Here is a 14,532-nt window from a genome sequence, read left to right as displayed (position 1 = left end):
GTCCGTAACTGAAAATTTTGAAAAAAATTTGCACTTATTTACTGCATTCTGTGTGTAGTAGAGGTTGTTCAGAGGAGGGACCAGGCAGTCCATATTGGTTTTAGAATAATGTATTTATGTTCTTGTCCAGAAGGATTACAGGGGATGAATACAATTTATGTCAGCAGATCATTCATAGTATACTTCTGAAAAATGTTCACTTTGATAACATTACTATTTAATGTATATACTGACTTCCCCTCTAATATACTAACTCTTGATATGCACTGTTTGTCTCCTGCTTACTCTGCTTTTGTTGTTGTTGTTGTATTGTTTTCATACATTATTGGGATTTTCATTTTCATTTGTTCAGCTTTTGGTTTTGTGTGTATCTACATGTCTGTCTACCTACTTTGTGCGTGTCCACATGATAAAAAAGAAAGGAAGCAAGGAAAATAATTAGGAATTCTTATTGATTTTAGATCTTGAATTGGACTTACAGAGATGTCAGCAGTTATCTGTTACAGGTAGGTAACATTTTGACCTTAAGGTGAATTTTAATTTTGCTAAAGAACAAAAGCTATTTTGAAACATTATCTTAAAGGTTATTGTAGGAAGAGCTATTCTAAGAGTATAAATTCCAAGAGTATAAATGCATGTATGTTGTCTTGGGTTTATTTGTTGTTTAAAGGAATAGAGCATATTTGTATATTCTGCTTTCATATGTTTTTTCTACACCATGCTCCTGCAGCCTGGTATGATTTATCTTACAGACTGTAATAAGAAGTTGTATTGATAAAACTGAGGCTGCAGCTGGGAAGGAAGGAAAAGTTTGAAATAAGGGAAGAATGCATACCTGCGATTGCCATTTCCTGTATTACAAATATTACAGTGATTAATAGTATACCTGGTGCTTTTTCCTCTGTCTGTGTATTGTTTTGCAGTATTAACAGATCATCAGGATTTGAGTAACACAGAACTGAAAACAATAACGAACAGCACAGCTCCTCAACAGTATCGCATTAGAGCAAAGCTGAGAACTTATAAACCCCAAAAACTCCATCAGTCTGTTAAACTTCATTGTTCCAAATGCAACTCTTTGTAAGTGTTTCACACAGTATAAGTAAGTAGAAATTGCTCTGTATATTTTGCCTAGATTTTCAGTGTGTTTTCAACCTTTTCTTGTGTAAGATGAGCTGAATGTAAATGTATATCATTTTGAGCAAAGATTTGAAACTCACTGATAATAAGTAGGAAATTTTGAAATCATCAGATGAGTTCCATTTACGGAATCCTTTTAGTGCTTCCAAAACAATTTTTTTTTTTTATTTTCAAATGCAGCAGTGCAGTTTTTTCCATACCATAGTTGTATTTAAGTATCTTAAGTGTTTCTTTATTGCAGTTTTAAAATAGGACATGCAAAGAGGTATACTAATCTCCTAATGAATTAATAAAATATGTTTGACTACAGTGTGTCTTCCAGACAAGGCATCTTTTCTGGATCCAAAAATATCAGGCAAATCACACAACTTCAGGTTATTCCCTCGGGTCCTGTCACTGGTCACCACAGAGAAGAGATCAGTGCCTGCCCCCCCTCTTCCCCTCATGAGAAGTTTTAACTGCAATGAGGTCTCCCCTCAGTTTCCTTCAGGCTGAACAGACCAAGTGCCCTCAGCTGCTCCTCATATGGCTTCCTCTCAAGGCCCTTCACCGTCTTTGTTGCCCTGCTTTGTGCACTCTCAGAGATCTTTTCCAGCCTAATTGATTCTGTAATATTGGTACAATTAGGATGGCCTGCATTATTGCTTCTCTGTGTATGACAAGTGGAAACGTATAAATGGTGTACTCCAGCAGGACTGGATAGAAACTGCGTGGTGCAGTTGCAGATTTCCCTTTACTTTCCTTTTATGTGAAGCTATTCTAGTAGTGTCCTTTTTTTCCTTTTTTCTCCCTCAATATATGCAAAGTCAAATAGACTAAAACATAAAACTCGAAATAATACAAAGTTATGCGATCTTTTCACTCTAATGAAGTGGTATGCAGTTTGTGGCCCTTTTAAGGCCCAACTGAAATCACATAAAGCTGATAGATTTGGTTTTCTGTGGATTTTCATTTGTGTGGGATGTAGCCATTAGGCTGCCTCTGCTCCTAGGTAAGTTAGCATATTGCTTAGCATATTTATTAACGTGGAAAGTCATAATATACTATACAACTCTAAATGTTTAAACTGATAAAACAATGAGAATATTTTTCCTGTATGCCCTTTAACTCTCATGACTATATTCTAATATTTATTTGGAGTACTGTCACCCTTGTTGGTAGATTGCCTGAGGAGAAGCTGTTAGAATTTACTTACTCATTTTGGAAATGGTTTTAGGCAAGAAGTTCCATATGGAGATGACTTTGATTTCATTTTACACGGCTCTGCCAATACTGCCCCAAACCCAGAATTACACAATACATCCTGGTATGAATCTGTAACGTGGACTACTCAAGACCAGAAACAAAGGGAAATAGCCATCCATTTTGTGAAGCACGATGAAATGCTTCAACATCCTGAAGACACCTTGCTTATGATAGAAGGTAAGGTAAATTGCAAATACACCAATTCTTACAGCACAGTGTCCACTCTGAGTATGTACAAAGTAAAGATATGTGTTGAAGTTGTATTCAGTGTAAGTAGTGATGATCATAAAGGCATCTTCAAAGAACAGAAAAACTGAGCTGGAACTATAAGTTACTGTTGTCCAAACAGGCGATGGTAGTCTGTGAAGGTCTTGTAAGGTGCTTCTGTCTATTTTAAAATGATGCCAATATTGTTTATTGTTGATTATGCTAAAATTAACATCTGAATATGGTTTCTTTTCTTCTAGCTGTGCTTACTGGTTTTTCAGTTCTGATTTAAAAACTTGCTGAGTCTCCTAAACAAGCCTATTTTTAGTGTTGATGTGGAAAAGCTTTGAAAGGCTTCTGGTAGTACAAGCCTCCAATTAACTTTGTCAGCCTCTGGATGTCAGTGTTGTTTCAGATTAATAGAGCTTCTCTCAGTGTGAGGTTTTTTGGGTTGGTGTGGTTTTTATCAGATTTCCTCAGGGAAGAGAAATAGCCACTGACCTTTAAACAAAGCAATTTAGGTACTACTGAGGAATTTTTAATATAATAAAAATAATAAATAATTGCATATAGCATCATTCAGAGTTTATAACAAAGTCTTCAATTGTGCTCAAGTAGTGATGTGAATAAGCAAGTATAAGTCAGGTGGTCCTTTGTGTGAGGGTCAATGACCCCTTTTGTTTTCTGCTTTCTTTTAATAATGGATTAGTTCTGATAGCTGCTTTATTTCTGATGTGTTCCAAACTGGTTTCAATCTAACCTTTGCTTTCTGAGAAAAGAAAAAAAGAATCTATTTCTTCTCTGTTTTCCTAAAACAGCTGAGCAATATAACTCGGTAAATCTATTTTCAGATATTAAAGTGTCAGCAACTAAGTATATTGGTATATGGATATGTGGATATTAAAGGTCAGTTTGGTTGCTTTGTTTTTTTTCCTAGCAAAATGGCTAGTAAAATCATAGGAGTAATTATATGAAAATGATGTTTGCTAAATACAACTTCTTGGTCATAGTGTTATGTTACAGCTATGAGGAAGATATTAAGGCATCTTCTTTGATAAATGTCTATCCTTGTTTCTCAATTGAGTCTGTTGTTGAGTAAAAGTGAGAAGGTATTGGGCTATTTTTTGGGTTTTTGGTAGTGGATATCAATTATTATTGAAGGCCCTGAAATCAACTGAGAAGTGTAAGTTGTTCAATTTATTTCTGGCTACTGTTTAAGAAACAATGTTTTTTCGGTTTTTAATAGGTGGAACATTAAAAGAAATCTGGAAGCTTACAAAAAGATTTAAGTGTGTTATTCCTGTGAGATCCACAGAAGATGATCTTGAATTATTAGATCTTTCAGCTCCTTTTCTTCTACAAGGGAATGTAAAATATTATGGGTAGGTTAAAAGTATTTGTTGATACTTCAGTAGTTGCAGTAATAGATAGCATTTTCTTCAGTAATTCAGACTGCAGTGCTGAAGGGATAATTTTCCCAAAGATTCTTTGATGTAAAATACATAGCATGATGTGGAGCATGATCCACAGTACTGACATCAGGGATGAAATGCCATATCATTTGATACCTTGTATCAAAGGACTGACTGCAGTTCTGCTCTTGCTCTGTAAATCTTAAATCCTTAATTACACAGCTCTCCAGTTTCAGTTTTGTCTGTGGTGCATGGGTAGGGCAGTGTGCTATAGAAATGGAAACACACGTGCAGTGCAGAGTACCTAAGTACCTCTTTTAGTCCAGATCTTCCATTTTCTGGTCTCACTTAGACTAAAGTCAAAACATACATTGTTTTTAAAACTGTATGCTATGGGGTTTTATATATACATATACAGCATAACAGATAATATTTAAATAGAGATCCAGAAAATAATCTCAGCCTGTAAATCTACAACTCATTCTCTCTCATTCTTAGTGTTGGGAAAGCTTGAGGTTAGGAAGCAGTAACGGACTGTGGACAGCCTTACTTTACCATTTGTAATTTATTGTGATCCAGAGCACTGCAAAGTGCCTTACCTGTTTGTGGATGTCATTCACTGTCGAGTGACTTCAAGAGGTTTCTGAATTCCACAATTTCAAAGCTGTGTAATATAGTACGCGTCTCTAGATCTGGTATCTCTGCTCTGCCATGCAGTGCCATGTTCCTGCTCAAAGAGAGCTGTCAGCTGTGTTTTCTCCCAGTAGTGCCCAGCAGCATGGCCGTTCAGGCAGAGCACAGTGCAGCGGTGCACTTCGCCACGTCTGCAGGCAGTAAAAAATCGTCTGTGCAGAAATACTCTGTGTTTCATGTGAACTCTAAAGTTTCCCATAAGGGCCATCCATAAAATGAATACAGGTAATTGTTTGTCATACATAGTTTTGACCTTTCCAGATATTGCTGTCTACCGCTTTTTTAAAATAAAAGCAGTATATGGGTACTCCTACTGGGACAGGATCTTCACCAATACAAAGTATTTCCCCTTGCACTTTCATAATCCATATATTTCCCCAGCTACACACAACTCACCTTCAGACATTGTTCTCTCTTCAAATGGTTTGACTGTAAAAGTGAATGGTTTATAAGATATTCCATGATTGTTTATCGGATATTTAGGAAGGAACCTCACAAATATGCTGACATTTCAGAGCTATGTTTTATGCACGTTTTTATCAGTGCCATCTACTTAGCAAAGTCTAGAGAAGATTTTGTATGATAGAATGAATTATATGTGTGTGCATATGCATGTACATTCATCTATATATAAAAATAAACGCAGACGCTGCATATAAGAAGCAAAATTCAGAGTTAATTTATTGGAGTTTGAGTGGGTTTTTGAAAGGAAAAAAGTGACTTTGCTGAGCTTGACTTTGTATCACTTAAGCAGAAAGTAGTTTTATTGATTTTTATTATATGCTTTGCATATGATCCTAAAAGATAATAAATGTTTATTTCAAGTTCTAACTGTAATATACTAATACAGAAGCTTAATTTGAAACAAATACTTTTGTTCTGTAATTTCATTCCTTAAGGCAAATGCGAGCAACTTTGAAAACAGTTCTTCAATATTTCCGTCCACTTGCAACATTAGCTTACTATGTCATGTGTAAAATTTATAATAATTGGTGTAAATACACCACGAATAAAATAGAGTGTTTTAACCACTCTTAGTTAATATTCTCAGCATAGGCAAAGCCAAATTTCTCTTGTAACTCTGTAATGGGTTTAGAATGTGCTAGAAGTTCAGATTCATTCCTTTTTTTACAAAGTGAGAAGTAGTGGCACATGTACATATGTTTAGCAATGTAGTGATCTTAGAATCATAGAATGGTTTGGGTTGAAAGGGACCTTTCATGATCATCTAATCCAATCCCCTGCCTTGGGCAGAGACACCTTGCACTACACCAGGTTGCTCAGCTCCATCCAGTCTCATCTTGAACACTTCCAGGTATAGGGCATCCAGAATGTTTCTGGACAACCTGTTCCAGTGCCTCCTTCTTTGCAAAGTATTTCTTCTTTCTGCACAATCTACATCTACCCTCTTTCAGTTTAAAGCTCTTTCTCCTTGTTCTTCACTACAGGCTCTGGTTAAAACTCTCTCTGTTTTTCTTATAAGCCCCTTTTATACATTGAAAGGTCACAGTAGGGTCTGCCTGGAGCCTTCTGTTTTCCAGGCTTAACAACCCCCGCTCTCTCAACCTTGATGTACAGTTTTATTCCTGTCTGTTGACTGGTCTTTTCCAGATTTTTATCTCCTCATGGATAGTTCAAAAACAGCATTAAGGGTTTTGTTGTGCTCTAAAGCTGGTGTGTCTGGTAAAATAGTTACTTCAAGCAGCAACAGAAATACTTCTGCACTTTCACTGTGTAAGAAAATCAGAATTTTGATTTTTTTCTGTGCAGAACACTTCTAGTACAAATACATCAGTGTTTGGTTAGTCTCCGTCTCTTGTTTTAAATGCTAGGTGCAAGCAGTGTTCAACTCCAAAACCTATCAAGAATCTAAGTTCCATTGCAGCAGAACAGCAACCGTCATGGGAGCCAACTGAAGTAGCACAAGGTCAGCTGACATGATCCTGTCCTGAAATACTTTTGTGCCTTGATTCTGTAGTTTTGATATGAAATAGTTTGATTTGCAGCTCTGGATTGCAATGTTGTACAGAAAGCATGTAATTATGGTCATGTTGAATATGGTGCTGTAAAATTCATTCACCTTTTACCAGTTGAAATAACATACTTTCTTTTGGAACTATTGCAGTATGAATTAAAGGATTTTATATGTTGACTAGTTTCTTCTACCACAGGTATCAGTAGTAACACTTACCGTAGTGCAGATGTCATGAATTTTTGGTTGTAGATGTTACTTTTAAACTGTGTATGTACTTGCAGTACTAGAAGTTAGTCTTGCTTTTCCTTTTGAAGATACAGTTTTTCTGACCTGAACTAAAGAGAGTCTTATTTAATGACTCGTACAAGTCAGATTTTTATCTTCTGTAAACCTTATGTTAAAGATGTTCTAGAGAGTCTGCAAGAGATAATATTCAAATGAAAGGAATTATACCAGAACAATTATGTGTATTCTATGCTTTGTGTGTTCCTTTTGTTACTGTATGCAGTCAGCATGTTAAAATGCTGGAAATTGAGTTTAAAACCTTACAACGCATTAAGGAAAAAGAATATTTTCATGTTTATCAATTCATATTCTAACATATTAAGTTGGAATATCTAGCAGTATATAAGTTTGGTAAACACATTCTAAAAGAAGAAAACTATTTGAGCAATACAGTGATTTTCTTAAATAAACTGTCATAATTGTACCCTATTAAATAATTGTAAGGTAATACATAACTGGCAGTGATTGACAGTTCTCAAAATGAAAACAGTATTAATTAATGCTTCCTGACAGTTACACTATTTTATGTATCTATTCTTCTATCATCTGTATTTTCAGACTAAATTATAAACCTGCAAGTATATCATATAAGTTGAACAAAAAATAACTACGAGTTTAAGTAGGTGTACCCAGAAAAAACTGATGCAGAGCTGTAGTAACTTTGTCTGTTTCAGTTATTTTACGTTTGCAGTGTAACAGTTACTGCTGCCAGTGAGGGAGTGACTGTAGTCATTTACTTACGCTGGAATACTTTCAGAACTGCCAGCAGAGTTTTTTCTGAACAAGCTTGGTAGCTTTTACTATGTCATAGGAAATAAACTGTTTTCCTCAGAAGATAGTTTTCAGGTGAAATTCTTACTAGCACTGAATTAAGAGCACCTCTCTAATCTTCCATGGATAAAAGAACACAGGAGTTGGAGGATCCTACTAAGGTGGGATCTAGGATCTTAGCAAATATTAGCTTTTTGTTTACTAGCATGGGAATAAGTATTTAAAAATCTTTATGTGTTTTTATAGGCTCATCTATTAAAGTGTTACTACAAAAATTGCAATGTGGTCTTAAAAGATAAATGATGTTTTGCTGTTCAGAGCCTCTATGTTTTGGTCTGTTACTTTATACTTTTAATGACAGTATCCAAAGTCAGTTACTATTAAAGGAGGGATATTGTCAGCTCGAGTTATAGTTTGCCTTGCATATTCTCTCAGAGAAACATCAATTTTTCTTTTCTTCAGTTTTAGGTATTGAACTGCTCCAGTATGTTTTTATTATGAAGTTTACACTGGTTGATGAAACAGGAGCACTAAATGCATACCTTTTTGATTATGTAAGTAAATCTGGGTAAAGATAGACTCTACAGATGATGTGTGTTTGGATTTTATTTGTTTTTAAAAATAACAAAAGTATGTAGACAAATATTCATTCTGTGTTACCTGCAGTGTTTTGTAGGAATAATTACAATGCTGTAAGGTTGTGAATACTGTACAGAGTATAGAATATTAAAGCATAAAGACAAAACTGAAGCCTAAAGATAGATTATTTGGTATTTCCATAAACTTTTATGTATTTCTATAGCTGAATTTCTCTTTTATTGGCAATGTTAAATTATGCTGCCTGAATGCTGTGTGAATGATAGGAGTGTTTCAGTATTTATGCAGCTAACTTATGCACTAGTTTAAAATCTCATTACCTCTTTTTTTAACTCTCAATGGAATCTATCCATTGAGTAATGCTTGATGTTTTTGTTTCACATGATCATGAGGTAAGGAGACCTTCTTTCCCTAGGCAGAACTCAGCTATGTCTGTTCAGATATTTATCGTGGATTTCAGAAGCAGTTTATTCAACTACTTTACTAACCTTAGAATTAACCTATCTTCAGTTTTCTCTGAAGCAACTTAAGGCCATTACTGCTACCTGAGACACTGAAGAATGGATGGTTTTCCTGTCACTGCGATGTGGGTGTGACAAAATGCGATGGAGAAGGAATTTAGTTGGATTTTTTTTATGCACAGCAGTGCAGTTTAATGTGTCTATATCTGCACATTTTCCACCATTATATTAAATTACTTTGGATGGGACTTTGAAGAGAATACTCTTCCTTGTTTAATTTTAAGACTGTAAGTAAAAGTAATATCACAAAAAATTTAGTTTTTCATAAAATACATGGTGTTTTAACAGCAAAGGACTTCAAAGACTACAATCCCCATTTCAGCTAGTCATCTTTTCATTCTACTGTCCTTTTTCCTTTTTATATCGAGAAACTAGACTGCAAAAGGAAGGTGGGGGATTTAAACCATTTCTTGATGCAAAATCCCAAAAATTTTTACTTCAAGGTGGCTCACTTTCTTATCAGATACTGCTCAGTACTGCAGTTTAGCTGAAGTAAAATACCCACAATTTCTTCTGAAGTGCCAGCTGCTCACATTCCTGCTGGTGGTACTTCAAAGGCAAGCCAATAGTTTCCAAGCCTAAATTCCAGTCCTTCAGCACCATCTGAGAAGGAACTGGGATGCTTTGAAGTGCAGCTTTACAGTAGCTTCCAGTTGCACTTCCATAGGAACACAGTGCTTTTCTTTCCTCCCCTCCTTATAGGAAAAGTCAGTGAAGCAAAAAAATGAAAAAGTTTTATACTGAGAAGAAGAGTTGGAAGAGAGAGGGTTATCTGTGTCAATTGTGCTGCTGGATTATCTTTTAACTTCTGATCATTGCCATTAAGCATGTCATACAAAAATTATGCAGAGGCAGATTATTCTGTATTTGTGTCTTGTAACAAAAATGAGAAATTACTAACAAAAATCTTAGCTCTCTCTGAGAAGTTGTAACACGATGAGCCTTTAGAGATACAAAATCAGGTGACAAACTTGGAAAGAATAAACTTCAAGTTTTTTAGTCATGCATACTGTATGTGGTTTAATAATACACAGAAAATGTTTAGCTAACATTTTAGTGTTCCATTTATTATTTTCTGTCTCCATTCAGAAATGTACCCCACAGTATAAGACTTTTTCCATAGTTTCTAAAACTCAAAAAATGAAACTCACACTAAGGAAGTTCCACAGATACAAAGCCAGGTTGCGGTGCCCCTTGTTTTCAAGTGATTTTGTTCCTCTCAAGATGTGAAGGACTGTTGAGGGGGACTGACCATCCTCTCTGGCCATAATGTTGTCTGATATTGTCTTGTTACAGAGGTTCATGAGGGATATCTGCCAGTTATGTATAGAGACCTACAGGTGTGCTTTCTGTAGGTGGCTGTAGTCCCTAAATACTCCGGGGTACTGAAAAACAGACTGTTAATTTTTTCAGACAGTTCGGAGTTTTTTCTGTATCTGAACAGTTTTTTGAAATAATATTATTCTTACGTTGTGTTACCTGATTTTAAGTTCCTGAAAGAACATGCAGTCAAGGTTCTGGCTAATGATTTCTTACGCCTCTTTCAACACCTCATATTTTTCTGTTCTCTTTCAGGAAAAGTTTTTCCAAATTCCTGCCTCTGAAATCTTAACTAACAGTTTTCTTCAGCAGAAGATGCAGATGACCATGAATACGCTCTGTCCTCCGGGAAGAAAATTAGGTCAGCTTGCTGTTATTTTATAAGGGGGTGGGAAGAGAAAGGGTCTTTCAGTCTGCTATTGCATATGCAAAGTCTTAGAATTCAACTTATGCGCAGGCAAAACTCAAAACAGAGAAATGCTGGAGTCTGAAAGCAGAGTTCCAATTAATTTGTTCTGAGACGCCTTTAATATTAGCTCTCCCTTTGACAAAGAAAATAAATGGTTCAGTAAATTCGCATGTAGCATGCAGTGATGTGTGAATACAGTCATGCCTGTGCAGGCACTAGCATACCATCTGTATTCATATGGAAGTTAACCAGAACACCCTTGTACTGGATGTCGCAGCATGTTAAGGAAAACTGAAAGGAAATTCAGCGTATGGCACATGGTTTGTGTGTTACCCTGCTTTTGATTGCACGTGCTGATTTAGAGCATCCCTTGCCATGGGAAATATCCATGGAAATTGAGCAAATCCTTAATCCAAATCCATTTACAGAGATTTTTGTTCAATGTATGTGTTGTGGCACAAAGTAGCTCTGCCTAAACTACACATGTCTAAGGTAGCTGGATGTGTGATGCAGCTCCAACCTCCAGTGCATACTGCAAATACGTACATGGCTGTCAGTGACCACTGCAATCGCCCTAGAGTCTTTGCCATACTTAGAAAAAGTTGTCCTATAAGATTGTAAAGGATTTTCCCTTTGAGACCATTGAAATTGTCTCATTGAGACACGTGGAGATGAATTTTTATTATTGGAAAGTCTTTACATATATGTGTTTTATACTGTGGCACAACTACTGGGTCCGAGTGTTTTGTGGAGTGCTGGTGCAGGGAGGACAAGTCTTGGAAGACTGTCACTAAACACCATTTCAGATCTTGTGGGAAACTTAAAAGATACCAATTGGAATTTCAAAGTTAACAGTTAATTTTTCTTCTTACTAACTATTGTATGTGTTTAGCTATCCTAGTTAAGATCCTGCTCAAGTTATACTTGCCTCCTATAAAAATTAGAAATGAATATTGAACAGTAATTTGGATTTTGTTGGTAGGTGACTTGCCGTGGCTGGAATGCTTCATCAGGTCCTATAATGTCAGAGATGCAACGAAAAATCAAGTTTATTACCAAATTTTTGACACTACAGTTGCTGAAGATGTTGTATAGTTGTATGTTGCTAATTGGAAGTAATCCATTAAGAATCAATTTCGGGGGCGGGGGTTGGTGGTTGGGATCAGAGACTGTATTTAAAAAAAAAAAATCTTTGTTCCTTTCTGAGGAATTCAACCTGTATGTATGAATTTTTAATTTATATATGAATGGGAATGGGAATTATACTTTTGATATATTTGCTGTTTTCCTGGCATACAACTTCATGATCTGAGGGCAAGTGGAGGTCCTAAGCTTTTCACTGGAAGCCGCTTGGCTTAGGTTGATGGAAGCAATCTACTATCCATCTATACTTCAAAAAGGCAGTGATGAGGTTACTCTAAACTCGTGAATTTTACTCAGAAAAATGTAGTCAGGATGATGCTGTGTGTTCATTTTTGTATTAAATTATGTCAACAGAGGTAGAGAAAAGGAGCTCTTCAGTAAACTCAGACTACTTTGTGCAAGCCAATATTACTATTCTCGGACAGTTTGACAGGGAGGTTGTTTTTTAGAGATTTCTTTGATTTTGTACTGATACATACATTTAGACAAACTCCTCCTGTTAGTAATACTCAGGTAACTGCTACATGTACCAGTTACTGTAGATTCTGATGGGGTTGTGAACATGACCATGTAATGATTATCACTAAAATTACAGGCAAGCCATGAAATAAGTTAGTGTAAAATTGTAAAATGAATATTGGCATTTGGTAGATGGTAATGATTCTGGGGTGGCCCTGTTAGGTACCAAAGTCGTTAGCATGCTTATTAGCTGGGTCTGTTTTCAAAGGCTCTCGTGTATCTGGCTAAAAGTACTGTCAGATTGCACTGCCTCGATCTGCCTTTTCCATCTTACATAATCAGATTGTGGGGCTAAATTTAGAGATACAGAACTGATCTGGTGCTATCATGGATTGAAAATTCTGCTGGACTAGAAAATTATGTGGTGGTCTTACTTTGCATTTGGAAGTCTCTAGGACACATTCAGGACATGTTTCTGTAAGGATAATTAATGTAGAAATCCCTGTCAAATCAAATGCTTTGCATCAGAGCAAAATTACCTAGTATTTACAGCAGCTGTTTTTAAAGAAGTTCAGAAGCAAAATGGAATATTTGAGTAGATTATTATTTTGATAGTAGATGACTTTTTTTTTTTTTCATTTTTCAGGGCCATTTAGTAGATTATGCAATTTGTCATTTAAAGTTTCATCAAATTTCTTGGTAATTTTCTTATATTGTAAAAAATTATACTGGGTTTATATGTTGTAAGCAAGGATATTGTTCTTTATTGATCAGTGTCTAGGGACAACCAATATTAAAAGTGGTGAGTGCATATTTCCTTTAAAAATTCTGAAAAATAAAACAATTTTGAATTGAACCAGCAGTTTATCAAAGAGTCTACTGACTTAAGAAGGTTTTCTAGAATCTTTGCATAAATGCATCAACAAAAAAAACTTACGGCAAATGAATATTATAAAACTTTAGAAACTGGCCATACCCACATGTTCTCAGAAGTTAAAGGCTACATTGAAGGCAATCTTTTCTGCTTTTATTGTACAGAGTGTATGAAAATGTGAGTTTCTATTTTTAGATTTTTTTGTTAACAACTCTGAAAGATATTGATATTGTACATTTTTTCTAAATGAGTCTTTATAAAGTAATAAATAAAAAGATGTTTTGAACTCCAGTGTAAAATAAATCAGTTTCACTGCATACCTTGTCTGAATCCCTGCCTAAAAACTATGTATGCATCACATGGGTTTTTTTACTATTGAATATTGTATTAAAATGTTTAATAAAGATTTCTCCAAATAATTAGGTTTTTCTTCTATTTGTCTTTTAGTCTCTATTTCATAACTGGGAAAACTTTGTCGTCAGTAGCCTTCATCCAACTCCAAATGAATGCTCCAAATGAATGTGTAGTTTGTTGGATTGAAATGTACATTTCATTCTCTTTCTAAATATAGTGTGTAGAAATAAATTAATAATTACATATTTGTTCATACTAAAGATCACTGTATAGAAAGGAGTTACTGGACAGACATTTAAAAATGGGTCCTATTGGTAGCCTTTGTACAGAGCAGTGGAACATGTACTGAGGTGGGACTTGGACCTTGGATACCTATCCTGGTCAGTGCTGAGAGCTGCAAGTGTCTGACTGAGGGGTGAAATCCTGAGACTGTTGTGTCCTGCATGTGCAGCACCAGCAGACTTTGGTTTCTGAAAGATGAGTGTCTCAGGCAGCAATGACTTTTACCCATTACTTACAATTTTCTTAATTACAAATAAAAGTCTTGTTTCCTTTGGTGAGTTTCGTGACCAGGTGTGTGATTTCAGTTTCTAAAACATTAATAAAAGTTCAAATGTCTACTCTAATAGTTGTTAAATTACTGAACTATATATTCAAAGACACTCAAAATTTGAACCAATAGGAGATCAGGTTAATATTGGTATACTAAGATCCACTGAGAACTCCAGCCACGTGTTGCTGGTTTCACATCTTTTTTCTTCTTCCATATATATCCCAGCATATAGGAAAACTGAATCAAAACATCACTTTCCTACTAGAAATGGAAAATACGCATGGAATGTGAAGTATATCACACACATCAACATCGTCAAGGGGGAAGAATATCTGAGTATGAAAGGAGAAACTGTGAGGGAAAATAATAGAACTATAAAAGACCAAAAAAGGAACATGAACCCATTCCCCACTCCAATTACATGGATAAGTGAAGAAAAAGTGATAAAATTGAAAGTAAAAAGGAAAAAGGTATTTTCAGGGAAAAAAGAAAAGAAAACAAAATAGATTTGGAATAGTGTTTTTGAGGGTGCCATTTGTTGTAATTGCTAGATTTAGCTTAGCAGGCTGTAGCT

General features: G+C 35.5%; 1 protein-coding gene across 6 annotated transcripts in view; it reads left to right on the top strand.

Annotated features, from left to right (window-relative positions):
• Positions 1 to 13,486, top strand: part of POT1 (protection of telomeres 1) — a 57,698-nt gene extending 44,212 nt beyond the window's left edge. For 4 of the 6 annotated variants that reach the window (XM_032106321.1, XM_032106319.1, XM_032106320.1 and 1 more), the window contains 8 exons: positions 462 to 506; positions 924 to 1,080; positions 2,357 to 2,562; positions 3,839 to 3,974; positions 6,530 to 6,624; positions 8,191 to 8,282; positions 10,422 to 10,527; positions 11,558 to 13,486. In XM_032106321.1, the coding sequence (XP_031962212.1) occupies positions 462 to 506; positions 924 to 1,080; positions 2,357 to 2,562; positions 3,839 to 3,974; positions 6,530 to 6,624; positions 8,191 to 8,282; positions 10,422 to 10,527; positions 11,558 to 11,670 (950 nt within the window). In that variant the 3' untranslated portion in view covers positions 11,671 to 13,486. Of the gene's footprint in view, positions 1 to 461; positions 507 to 923; positions 1,081 to 2,356; positions 2,563 to 3,838; positions 3,975 to 6,529; positions 6,625 to 8,190; positions 8,283 to 8,667; positions 9,074 to 10,421; positions 10,528 to 11,557 lie in introns of those variants that run through there. The other 2 variants (XR_004239659.1, XM_032106322.1) reach the window with 2 other exon arrangements.
• The last annotated feature ends 1,046 nt before the right edge of the window (positions 13,487 to 14,532 follow it).

Source organism: Corvus moneduloides, chromosome 4 (assembly GCF_009650955.1).
Source record: "Corvus moneduloides isolate bCorMon1 chromosome 4, bCorMon1.pri, whole genome shotgun sequence".
NCBI lineage: Eukaryota > Metazoa > Chordata > Aves > Passeriformes > Corvidae > Corvus > Corvus moneduloides.
Note: the sequence above shows the minus strand (reverse complement) of the source record. Positions and strands in the feature narration are given on the sequence as shown.